The sequence below is a fragment of the Notolabrus celidotus genome, chromosome 1 (assembly GCF_009762535.1).
Source record: "Notolabrus celidotus isolate fNotCel1 chromosome 1, fNotCel1.pri, whole genome shotgun sequence".
Lineage (NCBI taxonomy): Eukaryota > Metazoa > Chordata > Actinopteri > Labriformes > Labridae > Notolabrus > Notolabrus celidotus.
Genome location: NC_048272.1, coordinates 26,939,510 through 26,961,513, shown reverse-complemented (window position 1 = coordinate 26,961,513; position 22,004 = coordinate 26,939,510). Strand labels below are relative to the sequence as shown.

General features: G+C 40.2%; 1 protein-coding gene across 2 annotated transcripts; it reads right to left on the bottom strand.

Moving 5' to 3' along the window:
• Positions 1 to 1,347: 1,347 nt before the first annotated feature.
• Positions 1,348 to 20,298, bottom strand: sfmbt1 (Scm like with four mbt domains 1). 2 transcript variants are annotated; one of them, XM_034691071.1, is made up of 21 exons: positions 20,012 to 20,298; positions 15,243 to 15,299; positions 15,050 to 15,144; positions 13,795 to 14,038; positions 13,032 to 13,120; positions 12,045 to 12,297; positions 10,053 to 10,150; positions 9,694 to 9,795; positions 9,280 to 9,439; positions 8,942 to 9,024; positions 8,258 to 8,384; positions 6,895 to 7,008; positions 6,667 to 6,709; positions 6,504 to 6,565; positions 6,241 to 6,380; positions 5,302 to 5,411; positions 4,820 to 4,995; positions 4,046 to 4,224; positions 3,737 to 3,961; positions 3,167 to 3,295; positions 1,348 to 3,012 (listed from the first exon to the last, which is right to left on the bottom strand). In XM_034691071.1, the coding sequence occupies exons 2-21, from the start codon at positions 15,265 to 15,267 to the stop codon at positions 2,872 to 2,874; spliced, it is 2,595 nt and encodes an 864-aa protein (XP_034546962.1). In that variant the 5' UTR covers positions 15,268 to 15,299; positions 20,012 to 20,298; the 3' UTR covers positions 1,348 to 2,871. The 2 variants fall into 2 exon arrangements, with proteins under 2 accessions (XP_034546962.1, XP_034546968.1); XM_034691077.1 differs by lacking the exon at positions 20,012 to 20,298 and adding an exon at positions 19,541 to 19,559.
• Between the last annotated feature and the right edge of the window lie 1,706 nt (positions 20,299 to 22,004).

Here is a 22,004-nt window from a genome sequence, read left to right as displayed (position 1 = left end):
GTATTCCTAACAAAAAATAAAATGACACACCCAAGAATAGCTCCACAACTCTACCTTCATTGTCCATTCAGGGATTGTCAGTCCTAGATAAAAATGTAATAATAAATTGATAAGAAATAATCTTAATGAAACACTATTCCCAGGTAGACAGAACAGGAATGATATTTTACACAAATTTGACAAAAAATCAACGGAAAATTTAAGATGATGTACCTCACTTTCTCTATACCACTCAAAGCAAAAGATACACACTTTAAAATTATGAACAATATTTATCCTTCTAAAGAATTACTCTGTGCACACTTTAAATTTGAAGACAATTTATGCCCCCTGGAGTCGACGAACCGTGTTTTCTTTTCATGCCAAACTGTGAAAACCTTCTGGACTGATATCCATGAATGGTTAAAAGTAAAAATGAAATCCAATCCAATTTCCTTTTCAATAAATGACATAACTGCATATGTGTGCATATGTGTTTGCATATGTGTGCATATGTGTGTGCATATGTGTGTGCATATGTGTGCATGTGTGTTTGTATGTATATATATATATGAATTTCTATTTATTTTATTACTTCTCTTCGTTTATTTTGTCATTTAAAATAATTTCTCAACTAACATTTTCTTCACGTGTTTTCAATTTATTTATTTATCTGTTTATTTTATTCATTTTATTTCATTTCACATATCTGAGCCCCTGTTTGATTGTATTTGTTTTGTCTTGTTACATTAAAAAAGTTACATATAAAATATTAAAAAAATAAAAATAAAATTAATGACATAACTTTCTGTCTGATATTAACAAATAAAAGTGATGAAATCTGCTGTAACATAATCCTGTGCCTCTCAAAATTCTTTATTCATAAAAACAAGACTATGAAATCTCCCCCCAAATTTGTTGTTTTTCTAAATGAATTCCAGCTATACCTAAAATCATTGAAAATAATGAAAGGACCAAGAGCACTTAAAATATACGATTCTCTAAAAGAATTCCTCACTGAATTATAAAATTATTCCCTCTCCTTACTCAATTTATTTTATTATTTATTTTCTATGTATGTATCATTTCTCATTTACCTTAAATTAACAACTATAGCTGTATTGTTTCTATGTCCTTAATGATTGTTTATGTATGATGCTCCTTCTGAATGTACCCATTGTTTGTTATGTACATCTGAAATAAAGTTGAAAAGAAAAAAAAAAGTAGTCACTGTTGAAAGTTTAATTTGAATTCTTTGTTTAAAATGCTGTTATGATCATCAAACATGAAATGAAAAGCCGTAGTACAGTGAAAACCACAAAAGAGCTGACTAACAAATTGCAGAAATTGAACTCACAAAAGAAGCACATCACAGTAGATCACACTTTTGTAACAGAAACTAGTAAACAGAGAAAAAAAAGACGGATTAACAAAACATTTACAGATTATCGCATTGCTTGAAAATGTCATTTATTTTACCGTAAAACGACTGAAATAAATGGCTCAGGTAATTAATTGTAGCTGAATTGGTTCAAACCGTACACCATGAGAAGTTTAGGTCTATTCTGTGCAAATATATTGTTTCAGATTTACAGATTGCTTGCTGAAAGTTAATTGCTCAATAATTATTATTTCTGATCACCCTGTTGTACTAGAAGACATTAGATTATCTACACTATTTACAAACATGCAGTCATTTGCATAAATCTATACAGTAGAGTTTTTCTTGTGCTTTCATTACAGAGTCATAAAACTGTAAACAGCTCTTCCATACTGCAGAAGCTTGTACAAGAAAGCAACTTGATCTCTACAAAATGGCGCCCCTTGAATGTGTTGTTAAGGACATTGTATCTTAATTCAGCAGGATAACATTTGCAAAGAGTATGATGACAGTATACACATTTAATATTTAAACAAAAACCAAACTCCTGTCATGCAACGACATCTAGTTTAGTATAACTGTACCTCGGGCTCCACAGAAGCTGGCTTTAGCTAAATGTAATTGGTTGTTTTTAATTTTTCAACTATTCTCATCTTTACCTATAGGTGCTGCTAATGAGTAAATCAAGCACCCATTAGGACAATGTATCACAATCTGTTGGTCTTTCAACATTTGGGTTTTTCAGTGACATGGATATTGGGGGAAAAACTTTTTTTTTAGTTGTCATATGTTGTGTTTGTACCCTCATTCACACCACAAATGTTTAACATCTTTTCAGCAAAATCAGACTTGAGTAGGAAACCACCAGATGTGGTGGCAAGACTTCACGAGTTCAAATCTCCAGCAGATGACAGCAAGTTCTGACTAGCAGACAACAAATGTTATAGGTCTTAAGTATTACAATAAAAGCTGTTAAGAGGTGTTAACTATTGAAGACAGCAGTGCAGGCTGTAAACCATGAAAAGACAGAACATGACAATGAGGTTGAAGGGGAGGCGCTTAGTCACTTTTCACCATACAGAAACAGACAAACATGAGAATTATGAGACACTCAGCAGCCAAAAATATGTTTTTATGCCATTTTTTTTCCAGAACCACACAAAAAACCAACCTGATTAAACCAGGAAGCAAGGCCTCGAAGATGGCTTGTTTATTGAGTCCTGATCTGCAGAATATGCTGGGATTAGTCAATGTATTTCACTTAGTTTACGGCATTTGAGTGTCTTGAATTCTTCTGTCTTTAAGTCATCCCCCTCTGCCTTTTCTGAAGAGCATGTGAACTGTTTTTGATGGTAGGTCTTGACTTCTTTGTTGATTTTCCAGTGGACAGATAACGTAGCTCTCTCAGTTTACGTTCAGAGTTAGAATTGCCAGAATTGGGAAGTAGGGTGTTTTTTGCAGGATAAATAACAGTGCAGGATGTGGTACAGTCCATGTTCATTCCCCTTCAGCTACGTGGCAAACTGTTGATAAAATGCCAGCTTGACTCTTTCAATGTGGTGACACAGCTTAATGGCCGGTCCCAGCTTCAGGTCCATACACTCTTGCACTGTTGGGAGATTCAGCAGCAGCAGCGCTTGTCCGTCAATCTCCTGTAAAGACATAAATTGATGTGAGGCATTTTCTATAATTGGACATGACAATGTTTTGCATTTGTGACTCTGGATATAATACAACAGTTTGATACCCTTGTTACATTAGAGATGAGGAGGAAGAGTGGTTATCAAGTATGTGAGTATTTCTTACTTGATCCAGGAAAATCCGTGCAAGAGGTGCACAGTCGGTGGTCCTGATGAAGCGAACCACATCAGTAACGCTCCACTCCAGGGGGCTGGTGTCCAAACACAACTTCTGAGGGGGCTCAGTCTTTGAGGTCTATGAACACACAGACGGGGCGAGTCAGACAGAGACTATGCAAGATCTCAGGGCTGAAGTGGAGAGGCTAACAACTTATTTAAAACCTTAGAATTGATGCTAAGCAGACGGCTATCAGATGTAAACATCAGAAAAGAAACACTGGAAGCTTGGTTCTTGTTTATTCCCTTGTAAGGTGTTTGGAGAAAGTTCAGCTCACAGTGAACATATTGTTCAAAATCTCACTGGAATAGATTAGGCGTACAGGGGCAGTTGTTTTGAAGGAAATTGGAGGGTTAGACTGTAAAAATGTTTTACTAGTAGTGCACATTAGAGTATTTCTTAACATGCCTATTGTTCATCTATAATAACACCACAAGACAAATATCTTCAAAGTGTTATGTATCTATTTCTAACTTTTTTATCTCATGATCTTTTTACAGCCATTCTGTCTTTTCTTACCTTTGGTGAAGGAGGTCTGTTCTCATCATCAGAAAATGAAGGTGAGCGAGGTTTCCGGCGCCGGCGGGTGGGCCTAGGTGTTGCTGGCGGGGAGGGGGACGGCGTGGTTGGCTGAGACTTCCCATATGATTGTTCAGAATCATCTTGGAGATCATCCTGCAGCTCTGAGCCAGAGTCTTCAGTCAGGGAGTCGTCCTCATCCAGATCTTCTTCCTCTCCGCTGCCCTGTGAGCCAGTGGTACCCTCCATCAGCACAGATTCAGGTGAAATGTGAAGTCATTATTGATGAAGAGTATATGAGTGCATTACCTGAGGAGATCCAGCAGGCGTGTTGTCAACTGAAGCTGAGGAACGTCGCTTCTTGTGCACAAAGAGCTGCTTCCTCCTCTTCCTCCTCCTCCCTCTTCTCTTCACTCCACCCTCTAGGTTGGAGTGGCCACCGGGTGGACGGCCTACGCGTTTACTCTTCTTCTTCCCATAGTAGTATGCTGGTGAGAAGACAACATGCTTAGTGAGTAATGTTACGTTTGATGTCTGGGAAACTTAATTATTAATATGGATGGAAATTAGATCTATCAGGTTTTTTTAATTCACCACACATAAAAAGCGTTGATTAATAGACTGTAAGTAGTAGTAGTAGTAGTGTTTGGAGGATATGTGCTGTCATGAGTGATTTGAACACATAAGAGATAAAAGAGAAAGTGTAATCAGTTACTGTTGCTTTCAAATTGCATCAGTTTCTTAATCTCAAAGCTTTAGAGCAGCAGCAAGTAAACATATCTACAAATCTGCGACTTTGTGCTGTGGATACAGTTCAGCTTACTCGCTTCCTGTGGAGAGTCTAACCAGCTCTATCCCGCTTCACAAAAAATCTTTATCCGTAAGGGAACACTTATGTAGTCAATGATCATTTCTATTCAGGGCCAACACAAATTAAAATAGTGTTAAAATAGAGCAAGTTTGTACAGTGCATAGAATTAAGGTCACATCTGACATTAAGTGTACAGATTTACACCTCACATCATTTAATGAATCATTTGAAGCCTCAACAACCAGCAGTCACTTATCCTATAAACCACCTACTGTATTTGGTCTTGGTGAGGACGGAGCAGTTCTCGGAGCAGCGGTCCAGAACCATACGAGGTCCAAACAGGTTCGGGCAGCACTCCAGCTTGATGCAGGTTTTCCTGCAGAAGTCTGCAACACGGTCAGCAGTGCGAACTATTTCCACCGTAGCCCGGTAACTCTTTCCCTTGTACCTGGCGTAGACGATTACAGAGTCAATAAAATGTGATTTATTTATTTTTTTACATTTCAACCAAACATTAGGTCATAAAACTACATGTGGATTTTAAGAAAAAAGACAAACTTGAGCAAGGCCTCACTTAAATTAAAGCCAGAGCTTGTTGGCTCAATATTTGCTTCAGGATGATATTTATTTCCATTTGTTCATTCATGTACTTGTTTATTCCAGCATGTGTCTCAAAATAGGCCACCTTTTAACACTCCTACTATTACTGCAGATTTTCTCCAGAGCAGAGATTTTTGAATGTTTCCCCGCTTACTTGGCTTTGAGTGTCTCTCCATGGCCTTGCCAGCGGCTCTCCTGGTCCAGCTGCAGCTCCCTCAGCACACGGCTTGGTTTGTAGGCCGAGTTTATCAGCAGAGTCAACACCTGGACAAGGGACCAACAGGCAACACATACAGGTTACCTGGAGATGGAGTGTTTGGTCCTTAATTGTTAAACTGGGTTTTGTCATTTTTACATGAAACACCATATTCATTTTGAGACATCTATTTTATCAATATTAACATGTTGAATGGCAGTAGATAAGCAGACCATAATGGTCTCTGCACTGTGTGCCATTAGTTATTAAATGGTGACATTGTGTCATGATAGCAAGGACACCACAAAGAATGGAAAAAGCACTATCAACCCCATGATACAACACAGAAGTCATCAGCCCCGTCGAACATAACACTACTTAGTGTTGAACATTCATGAGACATTGAGTCAGCACAGCCATGCCAGCAGCTCTGACACTTGGACACATCCGTGCTTTAAAGTTACACACTCACATTGCTAACATTCTCTCAGTGATAAACCTGACACTGATGTTTGTTTTTCAGATGTATAATCTTTAAAATGTGCACCCTCTCAGATAAGCATGCAGGAATGTTACTACTGGCTAATTAGGGTTTGATGTGAAGTAAAACTAAAGCTAATAGGAATACTATTAGGTTTGTAGACATTTGGTCGTGGAAAAAAGGCTTCTATTCGACAAAAACTAAATGGCTAAATAGCAGTTCCTGATAGTTTATCATTCCTCTATGTAGTCTGTCAGAACAAAATCAGTGACAATCCTTCCGATATGCAGATCCAACAACCCACATTGCCCTACATAGAATCCTGCAACTAGCATGGCTAAGTAAAAATTCTAAACCATCACCATCAACATTTGCATGTGTTTCAGAATTGAGCTTTGATGAATGGCCTCTCTCACCTCTTTGAGAACCAGGACACAGTTTCCAGGGCCGATGAACTGAGGCAGCTCTGCAATGCGTCCTTTATTAAGGTAAGGCCCAGAGAAGCAGCGGTGATTGAAGTAGATCTTGGGACAGCAGTATTTTCCATTACCATGTCCTGCACATGGACACGAAATGAGACTCAAATTATGAAACTACCACTAAACACATTGATGCACATTAGACCAGAGATATCACACAATCTATTCCTTCACTGACACCTGAGACATTCCACACTCACCTGTTTCTGACTGGGAGGCCATCTGCTGCTTGACAGAATCAGGTGATTTTGGTGGAGTTCGGCTATAAAGTGACAAAAAAGAAATCTGACGTTTAAAAAGAATCCAACTCCATCCATTCAAACCAATAAATCACGAGCAACCTTCCCTTCTTTAAATACTCACTGTTTCTCAGGCTGCACCACAGCTACCTTCCTCTCTTTTTCAACTGAAAAACAAGGAGAAACTAATGTCAGCCATGCCTACTTATGTTGGTGGACCAATGTGAGCCCATTTTACATTATCATCTATTTCAGAGTTCAGAGTAATACCCTGTATCATCTACCAGCATTAGACATAGTCTAGTTATGGCAGAGATTTAAAGAGTCCATTATGATCACTTATGTTGTGTACCTGAGGGTTTGATGGGGTAGACGAGTGGATAGCCATTAGTCTCACACCAGCTGACAGGGAAGATGTCCAGAGAGTCTATATGAACTATCAGCTCTGGCAGTGGCTGCTTCGGTCCTGATCAAACATTCACACACAGCAAGATTAAAATGTCATCATAATAAACAGAGACCAGTGGTACAGATATTACAGTCTGACTCTGGTGAGGTAAAAAACTCAATACAATGCAACAAGGAACTGACATTACTGACATCATGCCTTGTGTGGCAGTAACTTCTTATTTTTTATTAACTTGTCTGAATGAATTGAAGAACATACACACATTACTTTACTATATCTTAACTAAGCAAGGGCAACATGTCATATGTGTACATGTATACACATATGCTGTTGTATAAATGTCAAAACATCAACCCTGTAAATCAGTTTATCTGTAGCTTTTAACTGTAAAGCTATTTGCCAACAAGGAAACATCACGGTCAATACATCTCAATAAGTTTTTCTGAGAGACAGTCTTTCAACTTTATAATTCAACTTTTGCTTATCTTCTGTTATTTTATCAAAAATTAAGGTGCTTGCAACCAAGCGGCAACCTCCGGTCTAAAAATATGAGTCCAATGCGGAAGTGTTAAAAGCTGCAGTTCATCGAGGATCCGCTTGAGGCTGGCTCCGGAAGTACCGGAAGTCACATACACATGAATGGGTAGAAGCCGATCTTTACAGCAGAAATAAACATGTTTACAGCCTGGTACAAAAGACGTGTGTAGTCTGGATAGCTAATTTCTTGATCTGCTTTCATTGTGAGGGGGATGAATTTTTTTCTAACGCAGCAATTTCGAAGATATTGAGATTACGAGTCTTCCAATGAGAGGCACAGCTGCCTGCCGGAACGCTGCAGCTGTTGGCTAGGAGGCTCAAACTCCGCCTCTTTATATCACACTGGCTTGACAGCAGCAATATGGGTGCCGCCGCCGATTTGCCTCAAACAGCGCTTCAGAAACAGATGGGGGACGTCACGGATACTACGTCCATATTTTATACAGTCTATGCTTGCAACATATTATGCTGTTGCAATGTCTTCTCTTTAGTTTTGAAAACTAATGTTTGAGTCTAAATGAGATCAAAGCAGAGATTCTAGGTTTGAATTATTGAATTACTCTTAATCTGGGTGTCTCACATTCTTGAATAGAATTAATGTTTAACAGCTCCAGAGCTTCACATATTCAGATTATATAGCTGCACATTACACATTAAAGCTTTAGATGACATCACAGTTATACTGTGGGACTGCATGGGAATTATACACAATCACTTTCTACTTCCATATCTCAAAATAAACACATTCTTAGTTTGTTTTTAATCTTACCTTCCAGGCTCAGCCAAACATGTTGCCCTTTGACCCTGGTGACGGTGGCCACGTGAATGTTTACAGGTGACAGGGGGTCGACAGCCTCCAGTTTCATGGCTTCTTTGAAGCAGTGGTCACTCTGCTCCTAGCAGGGAAACAGAGATAGGTTGCTATTTTCCACAGCAAATAATGGTTGTCCATGTTAAAATAAAAAATAATTAAATTCTCAGTGAGGCGGCTGTTCACTCTGTGGGGACCTGGTACAATTGTGACATTTGATTACGCTGTAAGTAAAATGGGAAAAATCTAATTTGACCACATTCTGTAACCTGTCAGGAAGATGTTTCATTTAATGTTTTTAAAGTATGCAACAGCAAAATATGAAATATGTTGCACACAATAATGAAGGCTGCAAATAGAGTCTTTATGTGCAAACCCCACCCATGTACAGGGGCATCTTATTAGGTCACATGGTCGAGAGTTTCAAAGCTAAACCCAAGTCAACCATTTTCACATTTAATTGTTGACAATGATCAATTGAGAGCACAAAATTCACTGGGAGTCATGTGTTGGTTTGTCTGAATTCATGAATCCATTTTGGATCCTGCCAGCAGCTGGTGGTGTGTTGTAGATGAAGAGAGCCAGCTCTGATTCAGAGTAAAGAGGGAAATTGGTGTAAAAGGGGTCAAAAGGTTCACTTACAGATGGGAAGCAATGCTGAGGAGCTGCTTCTGCCTCACACTGCTTCAGGTAATCTGCCCAGTCAAAGTCTGAGCCCTGGTATCCTGTTCAAGATAATAGAAAGAAAGAAAGAAAGAAAGAAAGAAAGAAAGAAAGAAAGAAAGAAAGAAAGAAAGAAAGAAAGAAAGAAAGAAAGAAAGAAAGAAAGAAAGAAAGAAAGAAAGAAAGAAAGAAAGAAAGAAAGAAAGAAAGAAAGAAAGAAAGAACGAAGTCAATTAGGCAACAGACAGCCTGAGAAAGACTATAAGAATGATCTTGACAGAACTGGTTTTAGATGGACATCATTACAAAGAGCAGACCTGGTGGAGGGCTTAGAGGCACTCCATTTTTGAGGCTCCACTGAGCAGGGAAGATCCCTGGACTGTCTCTGTGGCACAGAAAAGACCTTCTAGCAATGTCTTTCTCCTCAGTACCACAAAGATTGTCCATCGTCACCAGGAAGTACTGCTCATTGAACACCTGAAGTAGAGAAGAGGTTCATTATTTTAACACTTCAAGATACCTATACAACCGTCTACAGACAGTGTTAAGTAAAGGGATCTACTTGACTGTTTGACTATAAAGAACACATTTTAGTTAATCATGATGCAGTTTCAACATAAAGACAGTGTGGCTATAATTACAGAAAGAGTGAAAAACAGGGTCAATTAACAACAAACTGGGGAACAATATTGCAGCATAGTGGAGACGGATTTGATATGAAAGTCTGTTACCTTGGTGACAGTGGCAGGTCTTATGGAAATAGGAGCAGCAGGGTCAGCAGCCTCCAGTTTCATACCTTCTTTAAAACAATGAGCAGCGATAACAGGATGTTCCTTTAAGAAAACACACACACACGCACACGCACACGCACACACACACACACACACACACACACACACACACACACACACACACACACACACACACAGAGTAATGTTTAAAAGATCAGCTCTAATATGTGAATGATTGTTTTACTTTTGAACTTACTCAATTTTTGAACTTTTCATTTACGCATTGTTATCAAAGCTTAATTAGCTGAAAATATATTTTTTTCTGGGTCAACAACAAATAAAAGCAGGGTTGGCAGTACCTTATTGAACTCAGCAGTCAGAGCTTCATCCTGAGGCAGGTCACTGATCCTCTGTCTCACCTCCTCCCACTCTTTCTCTGGCCGTAGGGCCAACAGAGCTGAAACAAACAAACACAAAAAATCAGCGGTGGATGAGCTCCAACTGCCTTCCTGATGGCTTGGGCATGGTTAATAATTATAAAATGAATAATTCTTTTTTATAAAGCGCTTTTTCATATACTGAAAGACACTTGACAAATATCACATTATAATAGGAGAACAACACATAAAGACAAAGGTTAAAAAAAGCAACAGCAGCGAAAAGCAGTTCTGAAAAGGTGGGACTTGTGATTTGAATCTTGGCAGTCTCAGATGTGTTTGGGGAGAAAGTTCCAGAGGGAAGGGCCAGCATGGGAAAAGGCTAAAATGAGGTTCAAGTGCTTGATCCTGAGTACAGTAGAAAGAGGAGTTTGGCATTGGAGGAGCGGAAACTGCAGGCAGGAGTGTGGGAGTGGAGCAGGTCAGTGATGCAGGAAGGAGCCTGGTTTTGGAGGGCTTTGAAGGTTGAGAGAAGGACTTTGAACTGGATGTGTTGTGGAACAGGGAGCCAGTGGAGGCTCTGAAGGACAGGTGTGATGTGGTCGTGGGAGCAGGGAGTGTGTGGGTTGGTGAACAGCAGAGTTCTTGATGTACTTGAATTTAATGAGGACTTTGCATGATGGACCATAAAGAATGCTTCTGCAGGAGTCAATTCATGGTGTGATGAAATCATTGACCGGAGTCTCAGAGGCAGGGAAGGAGAGTGAAGGGCGGAGATGAGCTGTGTTTTTGAGATGGAAGAAGGCAGCTCTGGTGATGTGATTGATATGATGTTGAAACGAGAGGAGGTTATCGCTCGCACCTAGGATTTTATTTCAGTGAGGCAGTTGGTCAGTGTGGAGCAGGTTTTAATTAAAAAAAATGTATGCAAAACATAGATCTGATTAAGTTTAACTCTACTCAGCAAATTGATCTAGAGACAGCTTGCTCTTTGCTCTTGACATCCAAATAGGACCCAACAATGTATTAAGTCTTTTCAAATAAGCTCAAATAATTAAAAGGAATCATTCCACAACTTTGCAAACAAAAAAAAAGACATCATATCCAAGCACACTAGGGTTGATACAGACTCAAAGAAATGATAATAATATAGATATAGGTCATTTTTGGGTACCTCACTTCCAGCTTGTATCATAAAATAATATATCTTCCCTGTTCTTTTATGGAATGTTAAAGTACAAGTAATGTATAAAAAAAAAGACAATAGTTGTTTCTAACTCTCTACTGTATCTTGTTTCCAAATCATCTTATTTAATACAATCTGTTATAATCTCGAAAAAGGACTGAAGCAAGTTACCCCCCTCCAAACACACACAAACACAGGCAGCAGAGCATTGAATATTTTTAGCTGTAGCTTCAGTGGAACCAGACCAGCTGTGTCAGGAGACAGATGCAGCCTCTGATACTTCTTACATCTCACATACAAACAACTCCGATTCACTTGAAGGGCATTAGATTATTGTATCTCTGAAAACAATGATCTATCCAAGTCTGCATGGAAAATCAATTTCAAGGTCTGATGGGACACCAGCACAATTTGAATATCGGCTCCTCGTGTTCTATCTCTACGCATGTGTCTTAGTGTTGATGTAAGTGAGATAATGTGACAAAAAAAGAAAAATGACAGACTTAATGGAGCGAGTTGAAATAAACAGAGTATGATTTTCTTTTGTTGTCAGTCCTAAAACATTAGATTTGATGCCCCTTTATAAATGGTAAAAATATACATAACTATAAATCGAAAGCACACAATATGACATGCATCTAGTCCCCAGCTTCAATCTGAACTCTTTATCTACCCTCCCCACTGTAATTGTAATTCCCATCTGCTTTGGTAGAAAATCTTCAGACCTAGAAATCATTATCTCCCTCTGTATCTAAAAATACAGTTTGACCCATGCCAGTGCCACTGACCTGATGGAGGCCTGAGGGTGCAGCCTTGTTCTACAGCCCAGCCGGGTGGGTGAAGGCGTGGGTGGAGGTAAAAGAGCCAGAGGGTTGCTGGTGTGTCCGGCAGGCCCTCTGTGCCTAAAAAGCGCAGCTTCAGCCTTCCTCCAACGTTCTCCTCTACCTCGGCAGCCCAGGCCAGCCCCGGATCTTCGTTGTCCTGGAGCTCCACATAGCAGCCTGCACACAGGAGCTCCACTGGGTCTCTACCACACTGCGGCTGCAGGGGGAAGGCGGGAGGTTAGAGGTGGTGAATTAGAAGAGTAGAGCACACACTTACACAAACAGAAATGGACACACGCCTAGGCAAGGCGAGGAATTTGTAAAGGGAGAGAATGTACTGCATGACTAAATGGCAGAACTGAAGCTCAGTCACAGAAAGCTAACTAATGGCTCTAAAGAATTTCACAGGCCAATTTGCTTTCAGCAGCCCAGCCTCGGTTCTGTGCACAATAGATCAGAGTCTTGTATTTGGTAGACTTGGGACTTCACGCCCAGTGCACAAACACGACTTAATATTAGATGTAAAAAACATATTCAGTTCACTTCACATTTATTCCAACAGGCATTCTAAGTGTGATGTTTTCATCCTGGTTTATGACATTTCAAAATGGGAGTAACAGACTCGCTAAACCCTTGCTTAAACAAAATGACATTTGTAAAGCATTTGAGTGTGTGTCAAACTGCAGACTAACTGATCACCAGAGGGAATAAACTGTCACATTGAAGTTTTTCTGTAGTAATCTCCAAACTTTCCTCACCACTAACAGCAATGAAGGATGTCTGACTTGATTTCTTGGAGCCTTAACAGTTTACTTTACAGGATTGTCTGTTTTTTGGATTAAAAAAAATCAGTTCTGGTGGGGGAGATTATTCTTGGCACAAACAGAGACCTGCCCCACCCAGGGTGTGAGGAGTTTCTGACAAGACAGCTGCTCCGTTCCTCTGCCTTACCAATTCCAGCAGATTGGCAGGCGCACTGCACTCCTCAGCCAGGGCCTTCTCTAGCAAAGCCTCCCAGTCCTGGTGCTTCTCACGCAGACCTGAGGCAGAGAACACACACAAATACACAGACATGTACACAAACTGTTTATTTAATAACCAAACAACCAGGTGGGCTCATAATCACACGTACACAAACACTTTCTCACTGGTCTGATGACAGCACCAACCATGTAAGAGTAACTACAGGAATGAATTCAATGAAAACAGAGAATTGCAGCTAATATGAATTTCAAACTGTGAGCAACTTTCTCCACTGTTGTTCAGTGTTTCATGTAGCTTTCACATTCTAAACAGACTAATGTAGTCATTCATTTGTTCTGGTATTTTATTTCATAGTATCTCTTTGTTTCAACCAGTAAAACCAGCAAGGTGTCAAATGCTGATTGGAGTCTGTACTGAAAATAACAACGAGGAAAACTGCTTGGAAGAAAACTTGACAGGCAAAACTGTTTCACTTTCAGTTGAGAAATCTGCAGTTCAGCAGTATACTGGAAAAAAAGAAATATGCTCCTTGCTATGCTGAACAAGAGTGCAAATACTTGGGTTGAGTTCCACCTTTAAATAGCTAAAAATTGTTTGATTAGTTTGTCACTCAGTCTTACAAAGACACCAAGAAACTTTCTGAATGTTCATATGATGTCTTCAACTTTTCAAGCGTCTCTCACAAATGACAAAAAACAACAACATGATCTTAACACCAGTGAACCCTCACCCTCAGGGGCCCTCATGGTCCTCCCATTCTGGCGGCTCCAGCCCAGTGGGTGGAGGTCCGCCATCATGATGTCACACCAGAAGTCCGCACGCCGGTCGTCCTGGTAACCCTCGTAGCGTAGCAGTAGTAGCTGCCCACATGTGGTGATGATACTGGCCACCCAGTAAGGACTGTCAGCCTCGGAGCGCACACACACCTCCAGCTTCATGCCTGGAGTCAGTCCTGTCTGCAGGCCCTGATCCACCTGAGACCAGGACAGAAGAACATATGCATGAAGTAATGAACTTCAGTAGAACCCGCACAGTTAAATCACAGCTTTATATGTGTTCCCTGTGCAGAAAAACATTAATAAAGTGGTGCTGCAGCCACTTGTGTGTTTATTCTATTGATTTCCTTATAAATATATACCTTCATAACTGTTTCTTATGACCTGATTTATGTATTACTCCGAGCTTTGCTAGCTCACACATTCCACAACTTTAAGCTCTGATTTCAAACTAAACATTGTTTGAAACTAGGGATAGACCGATTATCAGCACAGATATTCAGCATTTTGACGTATATTGGCATCAGCCTTTTTTAAAAATCCGACCGCCGATAAGAGATCAATTTAAAACTGGGTTATTATACACGTGGCTGAAATGACACCGTCTGCAGAAACCGTAGCCTAGTTTGTGTTCCATTTCTCCTGCAGCTTCTCATCACAGGAGACGAGCTGAGCAGCATCCGTTGTGGCCCCTACAACTACTAGTGATTAAAAACTCATACAACCCCACTTCAAAAACACTGAAATACCCCCATAAAACAAAGATAAGTGAAAGATTATTTGTTTAAGTTTTCATTTAACTGTAAAAGACATGCTGCTTACCCTGGCAGCTCCCTGCACTTTTTGTTAGAATTTTGAAACAAAGATGTCTATTGTCTAAGATAAAAAAAAAAGTTAACATGTTGCAAATCTGAAAAGCTGTTTAATAAACATATGCTTAAAAGGCATTTAAACGAAGTTAAGAGTTTGAGTTTGTATTATTCAAAATTTTGACGCCAATATTTCCCCTTTTACTGCAAATGAATATCGGCTCCAAATAGCGGTATCGGCCCTGAAAAAAACATATCCGTCTATCACTATTTGAAACTATCAGCTGAAACTTAGAATGGCCTTTACATAGATATTTAGTGATTGTTTAAAAATAATCATCCCAACTAGTCCAAAATCATGCAGTGATGTGTGTTAGCTGTGAATGCTGTCAACACCCACATGTTTGAAAGCATGATGAGGCACAGACACAGATCCAGTCTCCTCCAGGTAGTCATCCCAGTTGAAGTCGGAGACATCCTGAGCAGAGTCTCCATCTGGAACAGACACACAACACATTTTAATTTTTTTCCAAGCTGCTGTCCAACATATTACCTTACTCATTTCACGCAGCTGTTCAGAAAGTGGTTCTTACCAGACTCCGGTGACTCCTGACTCATGCTGGTGCCCCCTCAAGGCCAACACAGGAGCTCTGAGGAGGAACAGAGGAGGAGGATTATTATGCAGCCAGAGTAAATGAATAAATACTGGTCCAAAACTCCATCTGCAGACTGAAGAAAACCTTTTGTTAAGCTTAAACAAATCACTGTGTATCCGAATGATCTCTGAGCTTGCTCCTGTTTGAAGCAACTGTAAGATTAATGAGACAGGTGATACGGGTAGTTTGTAACTGCCCTCTCAGCAGTTCACAAGCAGAACTGTATCAGCAAAAAGTTACACAAAGAGCTGGAAACAGTGATCAAGACTTACTCTAGCTGGCTACTTTTGGTACAGTGCAGCAGCATGACACATGGTCCTTATCAGCAAACAATGTGTCAGCCAACAGCTACAGATAACAGAAGTATTATCTGTATGCTGTCAGGCACATGAATATAACAGCAACCACACAGCAGACTCAAGAAAAACAACATTCAACAGTTAACAAACCTTGCATTAAGTAAGAGCATAATCGAACTTTGATTTGTTTGAATTTTGTGCAGCTGCACCAAGGACTCTTGAAGCTTCATCACAGAATTTTCAGACACAAAGTCCTTGGTTAACAAATTAAATCAGCATTCAGGTGCTTTTATCTTGCTGTGGACTTAGTCAGTATAAAAACAAATGAAGAGCAAGATCCAAAAATGACATGCTGAACATTTGCCATCAATCCTACATAACACCCTATGGTGCATCATCGCTGAGAAGTACATTCAATTAAACCCATCTAGGTGGCTCCACCTCTTAACTCATGTTTTTGGAGCTCTGACCATACACCGTTTCCCACCCCACTGTGAAGGTTTCAATCACAGTCTTGACATAGATGTGGACACACACATCAAGCTGTGACACATCAAACTGACCGGCAGCATTGTGCAAAAGCAGATGAAATAAGTAAATATAACAAGAGAGATGTCATGAATGAGACAGAAGGGAACACAGGGCGTGACGACAGAGGAGAGAGTGGTGCATGGGATGCTGAGGAGAGCTTCTCCGTCACGTCAGCCCCATTCAGGCTGCCTGTCAGGCCCGTCTTTGTCAAGTCTGACATCTCTATTAAAACCAGGGCCGCTACCCAAAGCAACCCCCTCCTGACGACTAAACTGCCACAGCAACCCCCGTGCTCCTCCGGGATCAGCGCCACCTTTCACCCACGACCCTGCCCCAGACTCCTTCTGTCTCTCTCCCCCTCCCTGAAAAACACACACCAGAGGGCCTCATTGTCCTGGGGTCACACTCCTGACATAAGAGAGGGAAAAAGAGCAGTGGAGACGGGAGGAGGAATACAGACTGACACTTAGGAAGACATATTTTAACACCTGATGCTGAGCATATGGGGTCATGATGAATTTGTGATTAGGTTTTTTTTTGTTTTTAATTTGCCCTTATGAAATAAATCTACCTATAATCCACTTTCTTCAACAAATTATTTTTCAGCGTTTTTGATTCAATGAAACTATGATAGAATAAGACTTTCTCATATTCGTGAAATAGTCTGTTTAATACTTTTTAAATAAACACTGAGCGATCATAAAAAATTCCACAGACACATTTCCCCATCGGTCTTATTTTACTGCCTAGCTCTGGTTTTCTGTCGGCCTTGACTTTCTTGAACAGCAACGCCTCAGCTTGTTTCAAGCAGACAGGAAGAAATGCAACTTCCCCTGTTTCATACACAGTAAGTGGTCTGTATGGACCACAGCTAGCAGCAGCCTGACTAAATCTTTCTGCACCACCCGAGACTCTGACTGAACCTGAAAGAGAAAGGACTAAATGTGCACACACCCACGTAAAACCATACACACACAAACAAGTACTCAGAGATAACAGATCCACACTGCATCTTCTTTACAAACACACTCTGAATCATATTCTCTTAGCTCTTAGAATAAGATCAATTTTTTTTTAAAAACACACAAGCTCACACAGATTCAACAGGACATAAAAACAAATATAACAATAAATGAAATTAATTGCTGAAACATTTCCCAAAATGCTATTTTACTGGCATCTGTGTATCATGTATAGATTATTATTTATAGTATGCAGGGAAGTAGGTAGAAAGAGAGGCAGTTTCCTGGTTTGTCTCCACACTACAACAATAACAAAGCCAGACTGTAATGTACTTGTGTTATTTTGGTTGGTTTTATACCAGTGTGTGCTATTAGCACTGTAGCTCAAAGGCTCTGTCTAACCAGAGTACAAACCCTGTGTTCTCACTTCTTTGTTGTGACATTAAGCCAAAGCTTTCGTTTTGGTTTCATGGTGCCTGGTCATGACTTCTCAGTCTCTGTTTTTTCTGCCTTCATCAAATACAATAGAAGCAATGGTAATGTCATTTGTGTTGCTCAAATTAGTTAAAAAATACAATAAATTATGTTAACGTCCCAGAATAATTTGCAATGCTCATTCACAGTTTTTTGATAACTTTGGTTGATAGAAGTTATGTGATGAACGTTTGGATTATCTCTTTTATTCATCCTTTCAGGAAGCAGATTGTTCAACAGAATGCCGTTTAACATTTTTAATATAGAATTGTGATCACCACAAATACCCTTAAACTAAAACATCATTGAATGAGGTTTAAAGACTCTGCACAAGAGAAACCAACATCATCTGGCTGACGGTCTTCAGCAGTATAAGAAAACAAGCTGTTGTTGTTTTGGAACTTAGTTAAAATGACCTTTGAATTGGATGCAGATTTACACACCATACCACCTTGATAGCATGACAGGTCGGCCCAGTATGAGTTTTTATCTTATATCCAATGGGGGACACTAACAGAGTAAATTTACTGGAGTACAGTACTTAAGTACACTTTTGAGTATCAGTACTTTACTTGAGTATTATTTTTTGAGGAAACTTATTACTTTTACTCCACTACATTCAGAAGACAACTATTGTACTTTTTACTCCACTGCATTTATATCAGTGCTCTAGTTACTCACTACTTTTTCTTTAAAGTCAGCTCATGAATTTCCTTCTCTTTTCTGAAATCTGATCCTTAAGACAGTAAAATGTGTTTGTGTAGTTCTGTTTGTCTCAGTGGTTTAGCCATACCTGTAAACCGTGCGTCTCCACAGTTGAACGTGGAGCAGACACAGAGCAAATTTTACTCAGATCAGGCAGTTCATGTAGAGGTGGTAATGATGGCTATAATTCTCCACCTGAGCACCCATGTCCATATCTTCAGCCCGTGTTAGAGGTTTTTGAAATGAAGAATGATATGTATGGTTTGAAATGTTCTCCCTGTTTCCCACTCTGCCCAAATGTACAAAAATACACTGTCCAACCTGAGAGAGCGTGCTGAGCTACGGAACATTTGTTTCATTCCAGATGAACATTTCAAACTTAGTTGTCTGTGCTTGGAGTAACTTAGTGTCTGTTTTTATTCCATGGTATAGTTTTTAGAGATTTCAAGTAATGATTTCTAAATAAACATAATGTAACAGAATGTACTTCTATGTATTCTTTACTGCACTTATGTATTTTGAAAATACAACGTTTTAAGATTTTTTAAAGAAGTACTTTGAATAATTAAGTATTTTTAAAAGCAAGCACTCCCTAACTCAAGTAACAATCTGACAGAGCAACTTTCACTTGTATTGGAGCAATATTTGACCTGGAGTATCTATACTTTAACTTAAGTAATGAAGCTGAGTACTTTGTCCACCACTGCTTATATCTGCCAACGCTGTAGCATGCCTACTATTGTTGTGTTTCAGATCATACAATGGGAGACTGCCTGCTCAGTGGATGTTGGACCTTGTGCTACACCAATCTGACCTCTTTGTGGCTGGCTAACCTGCAGATTTCCAGGAGCGCAAAGGGGAAAAGGCACATTTTTTCCCTCCAGCAGGCATAGTATGCTACAGAAAGGGCAGCATCATTCAGTTGTACTAACGCTGCTCGTTGCAATCACATAGCGGCACGTCAGCCGGAGCAGCGCTGCCAGCGGATCACCAGAGTTGCACAATAGGAAGTTAAGAGCCAGGGGGAAAATAGGCTGCTATAAGTCAACGTGGAAAATGACAACTCCACAAACGTAAGAGGCGTCATCCAGCAAAACATCAGAATAAGAGCAGATATCAACCAGTAAGTTTATTCAGCTGTTTGCTGAGAGAGCTTCACTGAGACACAAAAAGGCTGAGGTCGTGCAACCTTCATTATGTAAGACTTTGACATTAGAAATAGGGAATTATCCAAGGGCACATTTCTGGAATTTTCCACACAAACCTTGAAGTGAAACTAGCTTCAGGTTGCACTGCTTGAACGGAGTCACAGCAGCAGTCTGAGACAGAGATGGGCCATTAACGCAGCGGCTTTGCAGAGAGAGAGAGAGAGAGACTACAGCGCCGACGGTCTAACTTTCTCTCTGAGGAGAACATGGCAAATATCGACTGAGAAAATAATTCAACTGCTGTCTAATAAATACACATGCGATCCTTAAGGTGTAACGACCGTGTGTGACCCGCTGAACACATGGTAAAAACGCCTGTGTCCGAGTCAAGTTACTGAACGTCACAGCTTGAGCAATAAGAGCAGGCTGACGAGCAATAAGGGCGCTTACACTCGACCGAAGCCGACTCATCTTTTTGAGAGACGGGAAAAAAGACGAATGCGCCACCACAATACAAAACAGCGTTGGGAAACAGTTACAAACAACACAGAGTATGTGAATATTCAGTCGCAAAATGCGTCCCTTACCGCTAAGTAGTTTTTCCAAGTCGGTTTTTAGATGCCGTTCCTCTCCGCCTGCTCGCTCGCAGCAATGTTAAGAGAACGTGATGAAAACCCAGCAGTCCCGGTCTACCACTTCAAAATAAAAGCACCATAAGTACGGGTGGTCATTTCCGTTGGCAAAGCAACAGCGGGGCTTTTCGCGTTGAGGATTAAATCATGACGCATCCGGTTTTGATTGCGCTGCGTAACGCCAGCTTGACGCCGTTCTCGTTCACGACCTCATTCCAATATGGCACAAACGGCCACTGCGCATGTTCTGCCGCCTATATGCCTCTGAGCCCGGCTACATCACACTGACTTCCATCTTCACACACACACACACACACACACACAATAAAATATCACACTGCCAAAATCAAGCCCAAAATCTGCAACGTGCTCAAAGAAATGAAGGAAAGCAATGTGGTATATGTTTGCATTAAATGTTAAAAGGACAAGGGGATTAATCTGAGCTGACGTTATAGGCTTTAATCCCCAGCGGAATCAACCCTTAGTTAATGGTTGAGTTGGAATTAATTGTACGTAAAATCGACCCAGTTTCGATAAGTGGATTGTGTTTTGTTACTAAAAAGGCAATTCGTTCCGTTACGAAGTGGGCATTAGATTGTGTTATTGAAGCTGACCTCGAGTTCTTTAATTTAAATACAATATTTTTTTTGTAAATAAAACCAGCAACAATGTAATAGGCTAATTGAGCAGCCACTTTTCAAAAATATATCACAATAACGCCCTTTCACAATGAAAGGATAAAATTCTGCAGGCACGGTACTTATGCTTCACAGAGATCTAAAGTCGGATTTTTATTGGAGGAGAGGGCGGGAGAAACTGCTGGAAAATGCCTTGTTACTGTGAGCGTGATGATAAAAGTCAACATATGTGATATAAAAAATGTGACTTCTATATTTATTGAAGCTATGTGTCTTTTTATCGCATTTATATGAGAACAAAAATCTGCAGCCTGGAACAGGTTTTGCCGCTCACTTGAACCACCTACTTAATCCTCCAACAGACCAACCCGACGGTTGCCTATTTTAACAAAAGAAAAAAAAACATCCGCGTTTTGCATGCGCTGATGTGGAAACTGTGCGATGAATGTGCTCTTGAGAAAAGCGATGGGATCTTGCCCTGACAGTCGAAACAATCGGAGAGCCACGAATAAATCAAACGGGGGCAGACACTTACTCCCAAATTCAGTCATTTTATTTAAGTGTAAGGTTGCTCTTTCTGGGAGCTTTTGGTCGGAGGGCGATGTATCCAAATTTAGGAAATTAACACTAGTAAACACAGGGACAAATGATACGCATTTTTGTATTTCTTTATCTCGTTTGTTCATGCTTTTCAAGCTGACAATGCTGTATACTCATTTTTTCTTTAACTTTGATGCTGTATGATGTTTAAGGCCGATTTAACCAGCTTGAACTGTTCATTGCTCGGTTCAGGTCGTTGTTTTGCATCATGTTTGTTCTCTGTCCACATCCTGCAGCAGGCTGTGGACTACTGCTGGGGACAGAGGACGAGGACAGGTCATAAACCGTGCGCACTGCAGGAATGTCTCTCCTCGCCTTTCGCCCACCGTTTCAAAGCAGCTGCAAGTATAGCACCTGGCCACTAGATGGCTTTCTTCCATGCTCACAAAATCCCTGCGGTACTTGGTGTTTTGGTGCCTTGCAACGGACACAACATTTTCTGACGTACACAACACGCTATGCCACCGTGCACTCGGTAAGCACCATACAATAATATAGTGCATATCACTTAGAACGAACCCTGACTATAAAGTCACATCAAAACAACAGGAATGCAGTGCTGGAATTTCAGTATGCAAGTCTTTACAAAGGGATTTCTGTTTTTTGTAAAGGCCTTTAGATAAGAAGCCTTGAGGCATACACGTGTATTTAAATGTGCTGTTCACGTGTACCCCTCAAACTAAAGTCAAGTGACACTAGCTGACAAGCAC

Coding starts and splice junctions, on each gene's coding strand:
- sfmbt1 (XM_034691071.1), bottom strand. CDS start 15,267: ATGAGTCAGGAGTCACCGGAGTCTG. Junction 9,796..10,052: donor TGACTGCTGAGTTCAATAAG/GTACTGCCAACC, acceptor GTTTTCTTAAAG/GAACATCCTGTTATCGCTGC. Junction 3,962..4,045: donor CGCCTGCTGGATCTCCTCAG/GTAATGCACTCA, acceptor ACTGGCTCACAG/GGCAGCGGAGAGGAAGAAGA.